We start from the raw sequence: 18,127 nt of genomic DNA, 5'->3' as shown, positions 1-18,127 counted from the left end.
ACATCCCTGACCCCATTCCAGTAATTTCCTTTTGCTTAATCTAAAAATCAAGCTTACAATCAGCAAAATAAAGTGTCTGCTTCATTTACTGAATACTTAACTGAGCCACTTGAACTTAAATGACTTTTAGGCAAAAAGATGAAGTCCTAAGTCTACACCTTTTGACCCTTATGTTTTAAAACTGTTAGAAGGACTACCATGTCCTAGGCATATAGTTAAAGCTGCATATCCAGTTAAACAGGGTAACTTACATGTTTCCTAAATGTAAGGAAAAAAGAATAAGGAGGTATACAGGTTGCAATAACAACACAGTCGGTCACCGAAGACCTTTGTCTTCTGAAAAGAAGCAAATGCACTATAGGCCATACGTCTTTCTCACAGCCTCTGGACAGTAGTTTTCAAAGAGATGGAAAACTCTGCACAAAAATGCAAATCTGGTATCCCATCAACAAGCTGAAGAGCCTCTTGGTTTTCTTCTGTTGTCTGAAGAGCAAATCCAACAATCAGTATAAGAATCCATTTGTATGAAATGTTGCAATCAAAGAAAACAGACCTGAACACTATTGAACACGTCTGCAGTCTACCCTCTAAAATGTAAAGGGCAACTTTAGTCACTGAGCTTGTCATAAGTGAAGAAGTTGGAGGTTTTTTGCTTGTGTTAGGTCGACACAGTTCGTTGTAGTATTGCCACAGGGCTGTTGGCTTGTCATCACTTCTGCTAAGAAACTTGTATTTTCTAGAGCTTTTTAACTTTACCAGTAACAAATAAATGAAATTAGATTATACATGAATTAAAGCTGTTTTCTTCAGGAAAGAGATTTCTTCTGACAGTACCCTCTACCTTATTATTATTAATAATAATAATAATTAGAGAAAATCTAGCATGTCTCTTGAGAATTTAACTCACTCCCATGGAGTGTCAGAGGAACTTAAGTAGGTCTTGAATTGAAATGGGAAGCATCTACATTGTCCGTACTGAAGCCATTAAAATGCATCATCATCACTCTGTGAAAAACATTATTTCCTTGGTACTCTGGAATTGTCTCAAAGGCTCCATTATAGACAATTCAAGTGGGTAATACATTTTTCAAACTTAGACTACCACTGAGTACAGTTATACAATACCTGTAATCATTGATCTTTGTAAACTATTTTGTTGAATATTTGATTTATGCTTCTGGGTCTCTATTATCAATAAAAACTCACAGTTTGGAGGAAAGGGGTAGGTACTGTTATTTCAACAGAACTGTAAGGTTTTATAACATCTGTGTCAACTCCTTTACTTCTATCCAAGGAAAGAGCGATATCTGTAAGATACACTTTATTACACCTCTGATACGGTAAAACACCTATATATTTGGCACCTTGTACCCACTCATAAGCACAAATATAATCTTTCTGAATGATGTATTTCCATTCTGCACTCGTCTCTAAAAAAAAAAAGAATGGCATGAAAGAACAAGGGTTTGGGGAAAATTTATTGATAAGCACTATCAAATCAGCTGCCAAGTCAAGAAGACTCAGATAAGATGAGGATTTCAAGACTTTAGCAAGAACAATTCCTAGGAAAACCATATCAAATCTCAGTTGGGCCTAAACTTACAGAGTATTTTTTTTCAAAAGCAAGTCTGTTTTTAATTCACAGCACAAGAAGACTACTTTAAATAAATAGGTGAAGAGAAGAAAGATAAATATAAGATCCAACCCAGAAAGAATGAATGGGTACTAGAAGCACTTTTGTTACTGTAACTCTTTTGAGGTATACTTAGGAATAATGTTAGAACATCAACAAAACGTAATTTCTTGTACATAAATTAGAATATAAAGCAGAGAACTGAAGCTCATAATTTCAGTATGCAAGATACTATAAAGAGGAAGGTAAACTAAATACTGAAGAGTAAATGGGAAAAATGTATTCTGCCTTCCTTTTCTTTATATACTAATACAGAAACATTTGGGTCAAACAGAAGTATTTGTTTTAGTCCCCTGAAAGCTGCAATTTTAACACAAGGAAGAAAAAGAAAACATTGATGTATTAGATGTTAAACTACAGTGTTAGAAAAGGGAACCGATGAAGAGGGGAATAACTTCCACGGTTTTGTAACAAATCTTAGAATATGGCTTTTCTTTTTCTCCTTATTAGAAACTATATAGCCATTTCTCAATTAACCAGGGCAATAAAGACAGAAAAAACACCCGAATACACAATTTAATCATCTTGTAATATTGGCTGGGGGAGAGGCGGGGGGAAACATAGAAAGATGTATGTAGAAAGAAGCTTTAACCAGTATAATGCAGACAGGTACCACCTACAGATCCTGAAATGCCAACTCTTGAAGCCAAGAGCTTTGATTAAGGAAAAGCAAAGCCTATTAAATTCATAAACCATGTAATCCAGTTTTATTGTTAACTGTCCGTTATGCAAAGAGACGTCTTCAAGAAAATTTTGACATTTTTAAGGCATTTTTCTTTGACAACTCCAGAGTTACTGAAAAGCTGCTCATTATCTTAATAGTTATCTTAAATGGAAGAAATCCTCTCCTTTGCATACATACACACACATGAAAAGACATCTCCTGTATCTCTAAAGCTTTATCCAGGAATTGTAGGGTTTTCTAGAGCACTGGAAATTTCCAGACTGAGAGAATATTATTTGAAAGATTCTGAGGCCTGTAAAACAGATACCTAGGGGAAAAAAAATAGCATATACAGAAAGCTTAATACTATGATGAACACTTCACAGACTTTCTTCTGTTTATGAAATACAGTTGAGATAAAAGCAACACCCAAGGAATGATATCTGCAGAACTTTGAACATACTATTAGAAAAACCTCAACAACAAAAATAAACATAAAAGAAGAAAATTTCTAATGCTATGACACTTCCCAAGATGCCATCAAAATTCAGAAGTTTTCTCAGAGACCAAGATACCTCATGAAGATTGCTATACAAAGTATATTTGTATATATTATTAAGTATTGGGATAAATTCTTATATGTTGTTAACACTGGCATTAATGTGTACAGTTACTTCTGCAGGTACAACATATACATTTTAGAAATCATAGGCCATTTCTAAACCCTGGGACCTAGAAGCACTCAGGCCCTATGTTATTTCAAATCTCTTTCCAACATACATGTAGACTGCCTCCTCTCTCCACCATCCTGCTTTCTGTAAGAAAATAACAGTCTGCTACAGCAGACTCCAGAAAGCTCTCCTCCCAGGGAAGTTTAAGGGCCAGCTTGGACAGGGGAGGTTGCGTGTGACACATTACAGCCACCCAGAAATTTTGCAGTGGTATAGTGTGAGGTTTTTAGGAGATGCAGCTGTTTCTAAAGGCATGAAGACTCAAGTAACAGGCAGCTAAAAAATATTCTTTAGAACTTTGAATACAATTAGCAGGTGAAACCAAAATATTTTTTTTTTAAATCTGTAAGGGAGAACTCTAGAGTTTTTTTAATTAAAAAAAAAAAAAGAAAAAGAAAAGAAAAGGTAGAACTGGCATTATTATAACAAGTGGTATAAAGATGCAAAAGTTTTTTTTTTTTTAACTTAACCCTTCGAACCGAAAACTTTAGTTTTGTTATTCTATGAAGTTTCCAAGGGCACACGCTAATTACCTACTCTCTGTAACAAGTTCCAAGAGAGGGAAGGGGCATAGTTCACTTCTTTTTTGAAAAAGGCAAAGCTATGATAAACAGTAAACTATGCAAAGTCAACAGTGACTCAGACATTTTGAGAAACTAAATTTTACAATACTGTACAACTAGCAATCAACTGTAACATAAAAAGTTTAAAGTTCTAGAATGCACAAACCAGAACAGCAACATTACATCTTGCTCTTTACTCTTAGATATCTTCACTCACTGAAAATGACAAAATTCAAATTAAAAATGGGAGAAAGATAAATATAATAAAAATATGATCTACAACAGTAATAACAATGCAAGTTATTAGGCAGCTGAGTAGCAATTAGATACACTACAATACCTTAGTGGCTGAAATATTTTCATTTTCCTGAGATATGTTCCCCATGAAACACTGTTTTTAATTTTTAAAGACTAGAAATTTATTGCATTGTGGTACACTCGTCGTGGCTCCATCTCCCCTGAGCCACAAAGCAAAGAAAGTTTTGTAAGTGCAATAATAATATAATGCTACAGAGAGGATTCAGTCCAAGCATAAAAAAATCCACCATTTCACATGGTGTAATTTTTTTGCAGTAATGGTATTGTAGTAGAATGATGACATTATGACATAATCTAAGGTTATGTCACTTTGCAGACATACATGGGTCTATCCTCTCGCCCTGAAGAGACAGGTCAAAGGAGCTTTCCATATGTAAGTTGCAAAACCAAAAAAAATCTTTACCATAGAACTGAAATGATGTTTCAGTGTACCTATGCTCCACCTTAAACCCATTAATTTCTCCCACTTCAGCCCTTCTGATAGACTATAATCCAAATTTTTCCATTAAATACATTATCTTTCATTCCATTCTTCTTCCAGTATTAGCACATATTTTTTCTTCTTCCTTAGAAATGGTCCCAAATGAACAGTACCAGTGTCAAACTCATTAAACTTCCCAATCTAACAAAGACACTTCCTCTCATGACTGGTCAGTAATCAAATAAGGGTTTATTAGATTGAATATGTACTCTGTGGCAGTTTACATTACACCCAAATGGACCGATTTAAGCAGAACAGAATTTTACAGACATGATGTTCAAAAAGATGCCGTAACATGAGCAGGCAATTTGTAATATATGGCAACACTGTGAAAAAGAACCTAAGTGAACCAATATTTATGCACAGCAGACAATCAATGCCCAGGAGTGAACAAGAGGGCAGAGCTGTTTGGCAGCAAACCCAATCGGTTCAGCACCCACAAGCACAGGACTGCTGCAAAGGACTGGCACAGATCTATCCTTTGGAGAGCGAAGGTTACACAGGGGCTGCTGGAACTATTACACCAGGTCAGAGAATATGTATTAATGAGCTGGGAGAATTAAACATGGAATAACGCTGTACATATTATACAATGACAAAGGTCATTACTAAATTCCTACTGATGTTAGATAGAAAGACTGGTCTAATATAGTAAATAATAGTAAACTGGGCTTTTCTCCCACTTGTCTTGCATTATCTTGAGACAAACTGAACATGACACTTGCCCAAAAGAAACACACGCAGGCACAACAGCAGAGACAAAAACTAATGGCAGAGGGGAAAAGTAATATATGGAGTGTTGATACATAGCCAGTGCCCAAAGGAAAGATTTCAAGAACTAGAATTAAACCTGCCTCATCAGAGACACACAGTCCACTAGAAACAGGACTTATCTGATCACTTCATCTACCTCAAAAGGGCATAAGGAAGAAAAGTAAGAATACATTTTAAAAAGAAACCAGCTATTATATATAACAACAGCAAAACCATATTCGGGAAAGAGCAGTGTCCACTTAGATGCAAGTTCTTCTAAATTACAGGATCAAATGTGCTGCCAAACTACTATGGAAAAATAGTATTTATTAGAAAAGGAATTAAAAATTATTAAAAGCTGCACAAGAACAGAAAGCATATATAGAGACAGCAAACATTCATTCTGTCAAAAGGTGTACAACCCTTCAAGAACCAAAGTACTGCAAAAAAAAAAAAAAAAAAAAAGTTGTCAGCCACCAAAAAAAGAACCACAAGAAACTGAGACAAGCATTCCTTACTGGTTAGTGAAGAAAAGGAAGTCAAAAGTGAGATAAATTAATATCTTGACAAAGGTTGGCAGTACCTCAGTGCACTTTGTGTCAGAACACTGATTTTATTATTGTTGTTAAGGAGGAGGAAAGGGATAAATCAAGATCCGGACTCTCTGTCAGAACCATTACAAGATACAAAAATTATATTGGTTAAATACTTCTCAGTAGTCTTGTGAAAGAAATGAGGATCAGTACAGAGAGGTACAGAAACACATAACAGAAGCAGCAACAATCACATGTAGTGCCTACATTGTGCAAAAGGAAATGAGTTGTTCATAATGAAAGCAATAGATATCAAGTTTGAAAGGAGAAGATATTTAGCTTAATTGCTTTTGTGTTGTTTGCTAACACAGTTCCTAGCCTTTGAAAGACCAATGCTCATATTGTAGAAATTATCATCACCATTAAGGTCTGCTGCCAATAAAAAAAAAAATTAATAAAAAAAAAGTTTTAAAATGGTTAAAAATAATAGCAACAACCAACACCCTTCCCCCCCAGCATTAGAAGTATAAACACCAGTATTCAAAAATAAGATTGTCTCTCACAGAAAATATACCAGCAGAACTCACAGAGCAGAATTTTGCTGGTAAACTGTCCTACCCAGACAAATTAAGGTGTCCTTAAAAATTCCACTCTCAATACTTCAATTAGCCAAGTCACAACACGGCTACATGAACAAATTACAACTACTCAGAACAGGAGCTGCAGAGTTGGGCCCAAGACAGCATACAGTGCAACTACTGCCAGTATGCAGAATAATAAACCCAGGGTTGTTAATGTTGTTTTTCCTCTTAAGGAAAAAGAAAATTGGAATGCAGCAGCTGGAAATAGTGTTATTATAAGGGAAAACTCTATGCACCTTTTCTTTGTGTGAAATTCTGTTCCTTATTATTTACATTCAAAGCAAAATAATTGGAACTTCATACACAAACCAGTGTATGTAGCCAACAAATATAAAACCTTATCATCTACAAACAGATTTGCAAATCTGCATTTAGGCACAGAAAGAGACTAATTTTTATAAATGGTAAAACCGCTGTGTGCATCTTTAAAATCACTGAACAGAACCTTTAGACTCCCAGCACCTTCAAAACATACTTCTCCACTTGTTAAAGGCCCTCTATACAACTGAATGTGTGTAAGAGTCAGAAAACGAAAACCACATTATTAACAGCAGAAATCTGAAATCTCTCAGGATTAATTTATTTAGCACCTTTGGTTTTTTTTTCTTTTAAAACCAAATGCTTTGGGTCTGGTGCAACTAATAAATAAATAAGCACCAAAATGTATTGCATTTGCGTGCAATTTATGTGCAATATTAAAATCAAATCATGTATTTTTCAGCTTGGGAGCATTCTCCAGGGAGAAAAAAAGATGATTGCTAATGCTGCCCATGACATTTTGAAATGTGGTAACCATTTGAAATGAAAAAACCCCTGTTCTACAGATGCTGAACTAAGCTCCAATTCTGGATTATTCTAACCTCAAACAACAGGCGACCATGTGGACAATTTGCAAGATGATCATGGGAATAGCAGAAGTTAGATTCTAGGTTAGTACGTTTGTTATGTCCTTGCCAAAATTTTCCTTGCTGTTAAATTAAAATGCTAGCTTTCAAGCACCTGACAAATCTTATTTACTCTATTCATGGTTCGTTAATTCTTAATGAGAAGCTTTTTTGCTTATCTCCCAAATTTGCTCATGAAGCATCTATGAGGTATTTTAATCTAATAATATCCTTAATCTCTTTGTTTTTGCAACAAGATACAAGTACAGAACACAGGTGCAAGATAGCATTTTTGTTTCCTTCTTTGTTCCCCAAAATCAGATGGAAATGGAGAATGACAAGAAAGCAAGCTTCCACTACCTAGAAGCAGAAAATAGGTTTACAAGATTGCCAGTTTATAGCCTAAGAAGATTAATTCCTGCACTTAAGCCATAATAGAGGACAATCTAGAGAGGACTGATGTTTAGTTGAATTGGTGCTATTTGCTCTGATGCAGAAGAAATAGGAAGCTGGTTTAACCTCCCATTCACACTGTAAAATAAAAGACAGCATGCACATAAGCAAACTCCAGCATAGAACTCTTACCAGTTTTCTTGTAACAGCGATCTCCTAGGCAACTTGCGCAATGAAATGAGAGTAAGAGTACATTTTTTACTTCTGACCTTGTGACAATGGGTAAGTAACACTGGGGAGAAAGAGAACATGCCAAAGCTCTAGTGAATTTCACAACACTGCAATGAATGTAACTGCAAGTTAATCTCTTTTATAGTCTAGACCAGAGATTACCTGTACGACTAGCCATGCAGGCATTGCTGAGAAGCGGCACACAAGAACCAGCAGTCTTCATTTGTTGCAAAAGCACCAACTTCTGATCCCAGTTGCCTGAACTACTACTTGCCTCTCTGCAAATGGTCAGAGCAAGCTGGCATACCTGCGCCTGTACAGTCCAACATGACTTCGAGTTACGGTGAAGATACCTTGCAAAACTAAGCTGCTTTAGAAACCATCTCTCTTTCAGATCTACTTGAATATGCTGACTTATCTTATGTAAAGATGCTGTCTCACAACACTAATGGACACCGGCAAGGATAATAATTTACATAAAACAGACACTACTACTAACAAAAATTTAAATACAGGACTAAACTTTCTATACTAGTGTCATGTTCTCTGCATGTTAACTTAGCTTTAGTTCAGCTTTAAGTACAATGCTAAGAAACACCTTATCTTTGCAGCAGATTTCCTAAGTTCATTTGTCAGTTATGAAATGTTAATATTATACATGCACCTTGTACAGAATATAATTTCTAATTTAAAATATTTTCAGCCCCCTACCAGTTTAGGCACAGATCAACTAAGGCAATATTCAGTCTTAACTGTGTTCTGGTGATGGGGCAGCTATTATGGCTACAACTACACAACAAAACCACTTGTCTTAGCTCAAAATACAATCTATGCAGTAAGTTGAGAAGATAGATCCCAGGGAGCATTACTCTAGTTGCATATTTCGTACAAATTCAATAGATTTTTTTTCTTTCTGTATCTTCAGTATTTGTTTTGTGTGGTTTTACAATATGCTAAAATGGCAGGATCAGATATTAAACAGTACAATTATAACAAAAGTATTTATTTAGGTATCAAAGATATTTAGCTTCTGTTCTTTTATTTTTTTATTTTAGGCAGCTACCCTGTACTGTCTGTGTCAGATAAGCACACACATAAGTAAGTTTAATACTTCTAATTACATTGCATACTAGCAGTTAGAATAGTAGTCTTCTGTAGGAAAAGACTAAAGCTTTTTATGAAAAAGCAATCTACTGTACAAGTTCTGAGCATTTATTGTTAGGATTGCCTGTAGGAAAACAAGTAGAAATTTAACACTATGGAAGTGTTGGTTTTAAAAATAAATAAATACATTTTAAAAGTACAGGAGTACACCAACAATTAAAATTTAGTTATTCCTTTTCCTCTGGTTTACACTACACAGTGAAGCGAACACCACTTATAAACTACGTTAACTAAATCTTCCTGCACATGTATAATAAAGCAGGATGTAGCTGTAGTAGCCTAGCACAAAGGCTGGTATTTCTATTACAGCTGAAGTTTCCTCCAAAAAAAAACCAAAAAAACAACCAACCAAAAAGTCCTTCAATTAATTTAATAACAAGCTATCTAGAGGTGCTGTTCACATAGTTTACTTACTAAATGAGAGCACTATTTTCCAGTGTGATAATTTCCTGGCAACTGGAACGACAGACAAAAACCCCTAAGATTTCATCCAACAGCTCAAATGGAAAGGACAGGTAATCCAAAAGGAGAAAACTCCAGAAGGGTGAACCACATTGATTATAAGGGCTGAAAAACGGGTGTTAGATTAACACTTCAAATAATGATACAGAAAGACTCGGAATGAAAGGGATGAAGTACTTCCACTGGCAGTTCAGGGGCAAGAACTTCCCTATTAAAGGTAAACTGATACATCAAGGTGGGACTCAAGGACAACTTAATCAGTCTCAATTATGTTAAAGAGATGGGGTGGTAAAGTCACTGAAGATCAGACTCAGCAGCACTTTCACATAGCCTAGTGTTAGCCCCTAAAGAATATGGATGCAGGTTCTATAGGGTAACACGTGGATTGCTTCCAAAGTCAAGAACCCTGTAAGTATCTGAGACCTCATTTAAGGATTTAACACTTACAGTTATGAAGTACTCATTAATATTTTGCAAATCTTCCTATCAGAAGATAGCCTATCCTCTTTAATCAGAAGCAAGTATGTGAGGTATAGAAAGAAATTTAATGGCACGTTACATTAGATCAATTTAATGTTCAATTTTTCATCATTTATAGATCAATTAATATTTGTTCTTTAAAATCGGCAAGGTTTAGATGAAAACTTCCAAAACCAGTCATATACATTTTCGAACACTACCTTGTTGTGAAAACTATTGCAATACCTAAAGCTTCAGATTCTGAAAAGTGCAACCAGCTATGGAGGTACTTGAGAAAGTTACAAAAGTGTAGTTATAGATATCCAATACCAAAAGTTTTGTTTGCACTCTTTCAGAAGTAATTTTATGCAGATTTCCATAGCATCTAGAAATATGTAATTCATTTTATCATTTTCAATAAGCATTATGTTACACATTGAAAATTTTGTAAGAAAACTAAAGATAAGGATCTTATTCCTCATGTAGGTCTACGTCAGTATAATCATTTGTCTCATCCAAAAGATTTACAGCAGACAGGTTGGGCAGAAAGCATCTAACCTGTGCATCCCTTATTTCATTCCTTCCCCAAAATTATTCCAAATTTCTCGAAACATTTAGGAATCCTGGGGAAGTCCAAGCAGTCTCCTGACTGCCTTTTTGCCTCCTATGTGTGACAACTTGTCCTGAAATAAATAGGTTCACCAAAAATTATGTTAAAGTTGTGACAGAACTCAAAGTATTTAGAGGCTGAAACACTCTACAAGTCCTCTGACAGCTAGTGTACATTATGCAAATCATCAAGGTCACGTCCCTTTTATGCCTCTGTACTGGAAGATACTTGAAGAGTATTTCCAGTTGAATTTTATACATAATTATGGCTTTCATCAAAGCTGAAAGATTACTGAAATACAACACATTCTTGCTTCGCAACTTTTGTAAAATAGAAGAAATTGCATGTTATAGCATAACAGTAAGTAGGGAAATGGAAACACAATACAAAAAATATTTACGGGTGCAAAGGGCGCCTCACATCTAGGGATAAAAATAAATTATACCAGCATGCATAAAATCTTCATGTAAGTATATTTTATATATATGCACACAAAATGCCATCATTTATGTCTGCTATTTTATTTGAATCCAGAAAGTGACAAAATATTTCTCTGGAGCTGGACTTTAAAACTGATAAATTTAGTAACAGCAAGGAGTAGGTTTATACCTTGAGTGTCTCAATCTTGGCAAACTTATGTCCAAGAATTATGGAACCTTTATAATTACTTTCCCAGTATGAGATACAGTTCATACAGTATTTTTACTGCTTTTTCACTGTATGAACCCCAGGCATTTTGAGAACTAAACATGACTCAGAACCTCAATTTGTATTGTATTTTGCCTGTTTGGAATGTTACAGAAAGGCAATTTCTAAATACAGACAGGACAGCATCTGAGAAAAATGCCTTCAGTTCTCAGAATACTGTCCGAAGATAAAGCACCTATCCTGTAAATACCTGTGCATAATAAATTCACTTAAAACTGATAGATACCTTACACATGCATATCAATGCCTAAAGAATTATATTGCTTACCTGGACTGTCCTGCTCAGGTGAATATTCTGTGTGAAGCAGATTTTCAAATTATGCTAAAAAGCAGTAGTAACTACGAAAGCTTTCCTGGAACTTCTAAGTAGCAATGAAGTAAAAATAATTGGTTCTGGATTAAGAAAAAAAAAACATAACCCCCAGCTATTTGAGACTCCAGTGGTGAAAATGAAAATGAAACTGAAATAACTCAATCACTGTTTTGCACAGTGTTTTGCACTGAGAGTGCAGATGAAACAAAGAGAAACCAAAGGCTCTAAAATGCTTGAAAAGATCCATGATAGTGTGAGTAAAGTCATTCTAAAACATGATAATCGAATTGCCTTCGCCTGTTACATGTGTGAAGGAGGGAAAAATGCATGATTCTTGGAAACAGAGTAACTCATTAGAGTCCACAGCAGTCTTTCTAGAAACTGCAACAATTTGGGTTTTGCAGCCTGAAGGCACTGCCTCATGCTCACCATTTTTAAAGAACTTACCCACATCCAAAGCTGCTTCCTGTGCAATTATCCACACAGGCTATTAAAAAAAAACCCAAACAAAAAATAAGTGACATGCAAAAATATTCCATTATTCTACAGGACACATGCAGCAGAAAGGCCCTGATTCAATAAATAGTTAAGAGCAGACATAAACACTGTTCCAGTCATACTGATTATTGAAACCTCAAGATCCAACCTAGCTGTAGCATGAACGATGGACAGATTAGAATCACGGAATCATTAAGGTTGTAAAAGGACCATCAAGTCCAACCACCATGGCCAACAGCATCCTGGCTTGTATCAGAATGCTGTCCAACCATCAAGTCCAACCACCAACCCAACACTACCATGTCTCCTAAACCATGCCCTGAAGTGCCATGTCTGCACGCCTTTTAAATACCTCCAGGGGTGGCGATCTACCACCTCTCTGGGCAGCCTGTTCCAATGCTTGACCACTCTTTCAGTAAAGACATTTTTTCCTAATATCCAATCTAAAGCTCCCCTAATGCATTTTGAGGCCATTTCCTCTCATTCTATCATTAGTAAGTTGGGAGAAGAGACCAAAACCCATGTCGTTACAACCTCCTTTCAGGTAGTTGTAGAGAGCAATAAAGCCTCCCCTCAGCCTCCTCTTCTCCAGGCTAAACAACCCCAGCTCCCTCAACCTCTCCTCAACAGACCTGCTCTCCAGACACTTCACCAGCTTCGTTGCTCTTCTCTGGACATGCTCCAGCACCTCAATGTCCTTCTTGTACTGAGGGGCTCAAAACTGAACACAATATTCAAGGTGCGGCCTCACCAGTGCCGAGTACAGGAGCACAATCACTTCCCTGCTCCTGCTGGCCACACTAGTCCTGATAAAAGCCAGGATGCCATTGGCCTTCTTGGCCACCTGAGCACACTGCTGACTCGCGTTCAGCCAGCTGTTGACCAACACCCCCAGGTCCTTTTCCACCAGGCAGCTCTCCAGCCACTCCTCCCCAAGCCTGTACCGTTGCATGGGGTTATTGTGCCCTAAGTGCCCAACCCAGCACTTGGCCTGGTTAAACCTCACACTATTGGCCTCAGCCCATCACTCCAGCCTGTCCAGGTCCCTCTGTAAAGCCTTCCTACCCTCAAGTAGATCGACTCTCCCACCCAACTTGGTGTCATCTACAAAATTACTGAGGGTGCATCCGCTCATCCAGATCATTAAGATATTAAACAAGGCTGAAATTTCAGAATAACCCTGAAATATTATTAGTTATTTCAGAATAACCCTGCAAAGCTGAAAGTCTACTGATATAAAAATTGGGAGATGACTACTGCACTCCAGACTTTTCAGCCGGAGGCTGCCAACTCAAAGTGCTTAGAAACGCGCCCCTGCACCTGCGCAGGGCAAGCGAGGCCCAGGGTGAGGGGCTGGCTGCTCTCGGCCGCCCCCGCAGCCCCCCACCCGCCGGGGCGGCCCTCGGGCTCCTCCAGCTCCGCAAGCGGGAAACCCGTCCTCCCCCACACCCGTCCCTCAGCTCTGTCCCCCGCAGGCACCCCAGCCCGCGTTCAGCCCTCCGCTGTGAGGGGTAAGCGCCCCTTTCAGTCTCAGCCCCGCATCTTTTAATTCAGGATATATTTGCCCACAAAAGGCTGGGGGTGGCTGGAGGGGGAGAAGGAGGAAATACATCGTTTCCTGTTGCTTTAATCCCTTCAACCGGGTAAAGCAACGCCGCCCGGGGTGCCCTGGCCGCCCGCCCGGAGCGAGGAGACGGCGAAGGAGCGGCCGCTGGGGGCGGGCGGGCGCGCAGACAGGCTGGGCCGACCGACAGACAGACCGGCCGGCACTGCGCGGCCCGCCCAGCCCCGGCCCCGGGAGGCGCCTCGGCGGAGGGGCGGCGCGTCGCGGCGGGCAGGGGAAGGGAGTGAGGGAGGGGGCTGCCCGAGGCCAGCCGTGGCCCCTCGTCCCCCGCACAGCGGGGCCAGGCCTGGCCAGTGCAGCGGGAGCGGCCACGGCGGGGGCGGGGGCCAGGCCGCGGCAGGGGCGAGGGGCGAGGGCTACACACCCAGCAGGAGACCGTCCATGTCAAAGATCAAGTGAGTGACCGGCCGCAGCGCGGCGGCGGAGCACGATGAGGAGGAGGAAGCGGACATGGCGAGGCCGGCGCAGCCGGGAGCCCGTGTGGCAGCGGCGCAGGCGCGCTCGGCCGCGGCGGCAGGAGCCGAGGGGGCGCGGCGGGCTGGCCCCGCCGTGGGGCCGGGGCTGTGTGGTGGCGGGAGGGGGGGGGGGGGGTGGTGCGGTCAGCGCCTTGCGGCGGCCGGCGGGGCACAGCAGCGCGGGCTCGGTGTTGGGGTGTTGATCTGTTTTGTTTTTAAATGAAGTCCCTTCATCTGCGCGGGTCTCTTGTCGTGGCGGACTTTTCTTTTTAAACTCTGCCTGGCGCTGCTGACGGGACGGGAGCTGCTCGCCTTTTGGCGTTTTAGGCAGCGTTTCCTCGCAAAGCTTTTGCGTGCCTGCGCAGATATTTATGAGGATAATATTGCTGCTGGATCGTAACTGGAGCTGTAAACAAAAAAGCGCGAATCTGTGTAAAACTGTGAGGAATGAGTAAAGAGATGTTGTGTAAACCCATCTCTTAAAGGTTGCTGAGTGTGAGGATAGTTAATTGTGGGTTTTTCTCCAAAACGTTCAAGGAACCCTGAAGTTCAAGCAACAAGCCAGTATCCTTCAGACGAAGCAAAATCTTCCAGCACGGGCACACCATCTGATTTTGACTGTCCAGTTGTGAGGGAAGGAGGTAACTTTCCTCACTAGTGTTCCGTTTTATTTTTTCATGCAGGTAACTCACCGCTGGGCATCAAGATTGTTGAAGTACAGGTTGCAGAAGCAGACATGAAAAGAACTGTATTAGGCTACCAAGGTGACATACCGGCTTGAAGATTTCTGCTGCTTTGCAGTTCTGTGTGAAGGCAGTGGTTAGTTGCAGCTTCACATAAGGGAAGTCCCGTCTCTTTTGCCTGTAGGTAGGCCTCTCAGCAATTAATTTTCTTCTGACAGTGCCTTCATTTGAGGTGGCAATACTTCACCATTTCAGCAAGTTAGTGGTGGTTTTTAAAGCCCTAACTGTAGGTGTCGTACAATCATATTTGAATTTTAATTTAGCTTCCTTATACATCTCACCTACCCCAAAAACGTATCCCTTAAAAGAATCCTCACCTTACCTTTGTGAGAAGTATCAGACACAACGTCCTCATACCTCCTCCTATCTTGGAAATAAGATTATGAATAAAACATCCTTGGCCTTTACTCATACCCTTTTAATAATAAAACTCGACTTTCAAACAAAATTTTTTGAGTTTTGGGTTGGTTTTCTTTTTTTTTTTTTAACTTGGCTCATTTTGTAATGATTCTGTTTGATAACGGTACTTAGGCACTACGTATGTAGGCTAGGAGAAAGACTGTGCACAGTGCCTTGTCTTTTTAAAATGTCATGAATAGTCATGACATGCATCTGTTAGTTCTTGCATAGATTTAAGAAAATGGGTCCTCCACTTCCAGATCAAATTTTTCTTTGTAACCTTACAAGTGTTAGGAATGCCCGCAGCTATTTTGTTTCTGCGGTGAACACTCTGCAACAAGACAATGATCCAGCTTTGCTTCAGACAGCAAATATGTTAGTTTCCTAAGCAGTTCACTTAGGCGGGAGCATAGTGTCAAAAGAAAGGTCAAGTCCTAAATAAAGTATGTCCAAAAAAGCCTTAATGTGTTAAAAGGAAAAAAAAAATCATTATAGTAATTTCAATACTTGGAATAGCAGAATATTACTAATAATGTGTTTGTGCTATAAAAGGGTATGCTGTTGTGGCAAAAATTTCAAGAGGGTGAGTAATGAGGTTGTGTGGCAATTGGACCTGAGGTGGATTCATCTACTTTCTAATTATGAAATATTCTAAAAAAATCTATCTTTAATTGTATTTGCTGGCATAGTAACACCTGTACTTGTTAACAAGAAAAAGCTACATCAGTCAGGTATCTTGATTCATTGTTCTAATTAGAAAAAAGCGTTAGTATTTGGATCACAACTGCACCTCCTTCACCCTCCTCAAAGGGGGAGATATTTACTGTTTTTAGTGTGTAAACCACCAGTTCACCTCAGAAAATATAAGGCTTATGCAAAACTTTTGAGTATTTAAAGTGGAAATAAATCCTAAAAACAACCTTTATGAAAAATCACACAAAATTGAAGTGTAATACATGAGATGAACCTTTTTAGGGTTAAGTGGTCCGTGTTACAAATCTTATTGTGCACATTTCAAGACAGTCAGGTTACCTGACATGCTGCTGACCTCAATTTGCTTTGCTTTACTCTGGCTCATCAGTGATAATCAGTGTAATGTTAGCTTACTTGATTCTTCAAAGCTACATTCAAACACAGGAAAATCTTCCCAATGTAGACAAACTGTTTAGGTTTATTCAGCGTGACTAAGTCTTCTTACCAACAGAATGAAATAGGATGAAAATCCAAGCAGAACTTCTAATTCATGGTGGACCGTAATTTTCTAGATGCACAAGTAAGCAGAAATGCAGATCTAACTTTTATTTGAGCTGTCTTAAAATGTTTGTCTCAAACGTCTCTGCATTGGTAGCTGTGGTTTTTTAATATTTTTTCAAAGATAAAAGAAGTTGAGATTGAGAACTGTGCAACTGATGTTTTTGTTTGCTACTTTTATTATTTATTTTAAGTCTGTTTCAAGTGATGAGGACTTTAATAACTTCTGAGGTATGGGAAGTGTACTGCGGTGGAGGTACAGTAACCATGAAAACCGATAGTTAATTATATGCCTACGAACCTGATGTCCCCTTATTGAGAAGGGTGAACTTGGGTTACTGAGATGTAATCATGCAAGTAGACGTGAATCCTGCGAAGTCTGAAGGACACAATTAAATTCATGTACACTTTTTAATGAATTTAACTTGCTATCTGGACACACACCAAAGCAGATGAATAAATCTGTGCTGCATTTTGAATTTTATGGTGTTATGTGGTACATACCCATGCTGGGTTTCCAGGTTTTTGAATGACTGTAAATTAGCTGCCTATAGGTAGCCCTTCTTACCCCAAGCAAGTGTATTTTCTCTGGCTTTGTAATAACATGTTAAAATCATTGTTTTTATTGTTCTTGCATGTGAGATGAGGTGGAAATACTCAGGTGTATATCCATGGGGTTATTAAGTATGCAACACAACATTTTACCTATGCAGTCCTCATAACCTTTTTTAACCTTTGTATGTTTGTTTGGGTTTTCTTTACCTTGAAGCTAAAAAGTTTTCCACATCACTGAAACTTACCTGACGAAGTTCTTTTCCTGGAGAGTAAAATCTCCAGAATATGCTTAAGTGTTTTCTTAGGTAATACACTTGACTCAAAAATTGCAGTTTGCTGTTTCACTACTTCATATTGTGCTTGTAACATGGATTCACTTACCTATTTTTATACCATTGATAGGAGCATCATGCACTATGTGTTTCACACAGAAATGACTGCATTTTTCTTGTTCTTCAGGCACCTTGACAAGGAGGATAAACAGATTATAATCCATTTTGGTTTGAATATTAAAAAAGAATCTAAAGACTTGAATAAATCCAGTAATTTAAAAGCTTTCACAATGATTTACATGAACAGCTGTTAAACCCACTATTAGTAACAAATTACTTGGAATGACTTAGAGTTCAGTGTAATTTAATTCAGGTATCAGCTGAGATTCACAGCCCTTGCTATAGTTGAGCCTATAAGCCCTCAGAAAATGAAACCCCTCCCAGTGCTGGATGTCACCAAACAAGAGCTTTTCACCCTAAGAATATGAATTAAGTGAATTTTATTGTTTCAGTATGGGTTTTTATGGCTGCAAAAGGGAAAATGAGCATATGGCTTAAGGCAGTGAAATAATACCATACACCTGCTGATGTAAGTCATGTTTTATTGATTACATAAGTCAAACAGGAGTATATCCTCTTTAATGAATCATATGGGTGTTCTTACAGGCAAGCAAGTGGGGGGAGGAGAGCCGTCCATTTTCTGGATTTTAATATTTGCCACCAATTACA

At 38.7% G+C, this 18,127-nt stretch overlaps 2 protein-coding genes across 8 annotated transcripts in view; one reads left to right on the top strand and one right to left on the bottom strand.

Moving 5' to 3' along the window:
* PUDP (pseudouridine 5'-phosphatase) overlaps window positions 1-14,190 on the bottom strand; it is a 72,928-nt gene extending 58,738 nt beyond the window's left edge. Inside the window, exons 1-2 of one of the 3 annotated variants that reach the window (XM_064437389.1) lie at window positions 8,048-8,261; window positions 7,847-7,946 (exon numbers count right to left, since the gene is read on the bottom strand). In XM_064437389.1, the coding sequence (XP_064293459.1) occupies window positions 7,847-7,946; window positions 8,048-8,071 (124 nt within the window). In that variant the 5' untranslated portion in view covers window positions 8,072-8,261. Of the gene's footprint in view, window positions 1-7,846; window positions 7,947-8,047; window positions 8,262-14,087 lie in introns of those variants that run through there. The other 2 variants (XM_064437371.1, XM_064437382.1) reach the window with 2 other exon arrangements.
* A 7-nt stretch (window positions 14,191-14,197) lies between these two features.
* STS (steroid sulfatase) overlaps window positions 14,198-18,127 on the top strand; it is a 116,582-nt gene continuing 112,652 nt past the window's right edge. For 3 of the 5 annotated variants that reach the window (XM_064437357.1, XM_064437352.1, XM_064437330.1), the window contains exon 1: window positions 14,198-15,041. The gene's annotated coding sequence lies outside the window, so the exon portion shown is untranslated. Of the gene's footprint in view, window positions 15,046-18,127 lie in introns of all 5 variants that reach the window. The other 2 variants (XM_064437339.1, XM_064437323.1) reach the window with 1 other exon arrangement.

Source organism: Phalacrocorax carbo, chromosome 1 (genome assembly GCF_963921805.1).
Source record: "Phalacrocorax carbo chromosome 1, bPhaCar2.1, whole genome shotgun sequence".
Classification (NCBI taxonomy): domain Eukaryota; kingdom Metazoa; phylum Chordata; class Aves; order Suliformes; family Phalacrocoracidae; genus Phalacrocorax; species Phalacrocorax carbo.
The sequence above is the reverse complement of the archived record's forward strand: the minus strand, read 5'-3'. Positions and strand labels throughout refer to the sequence as shown.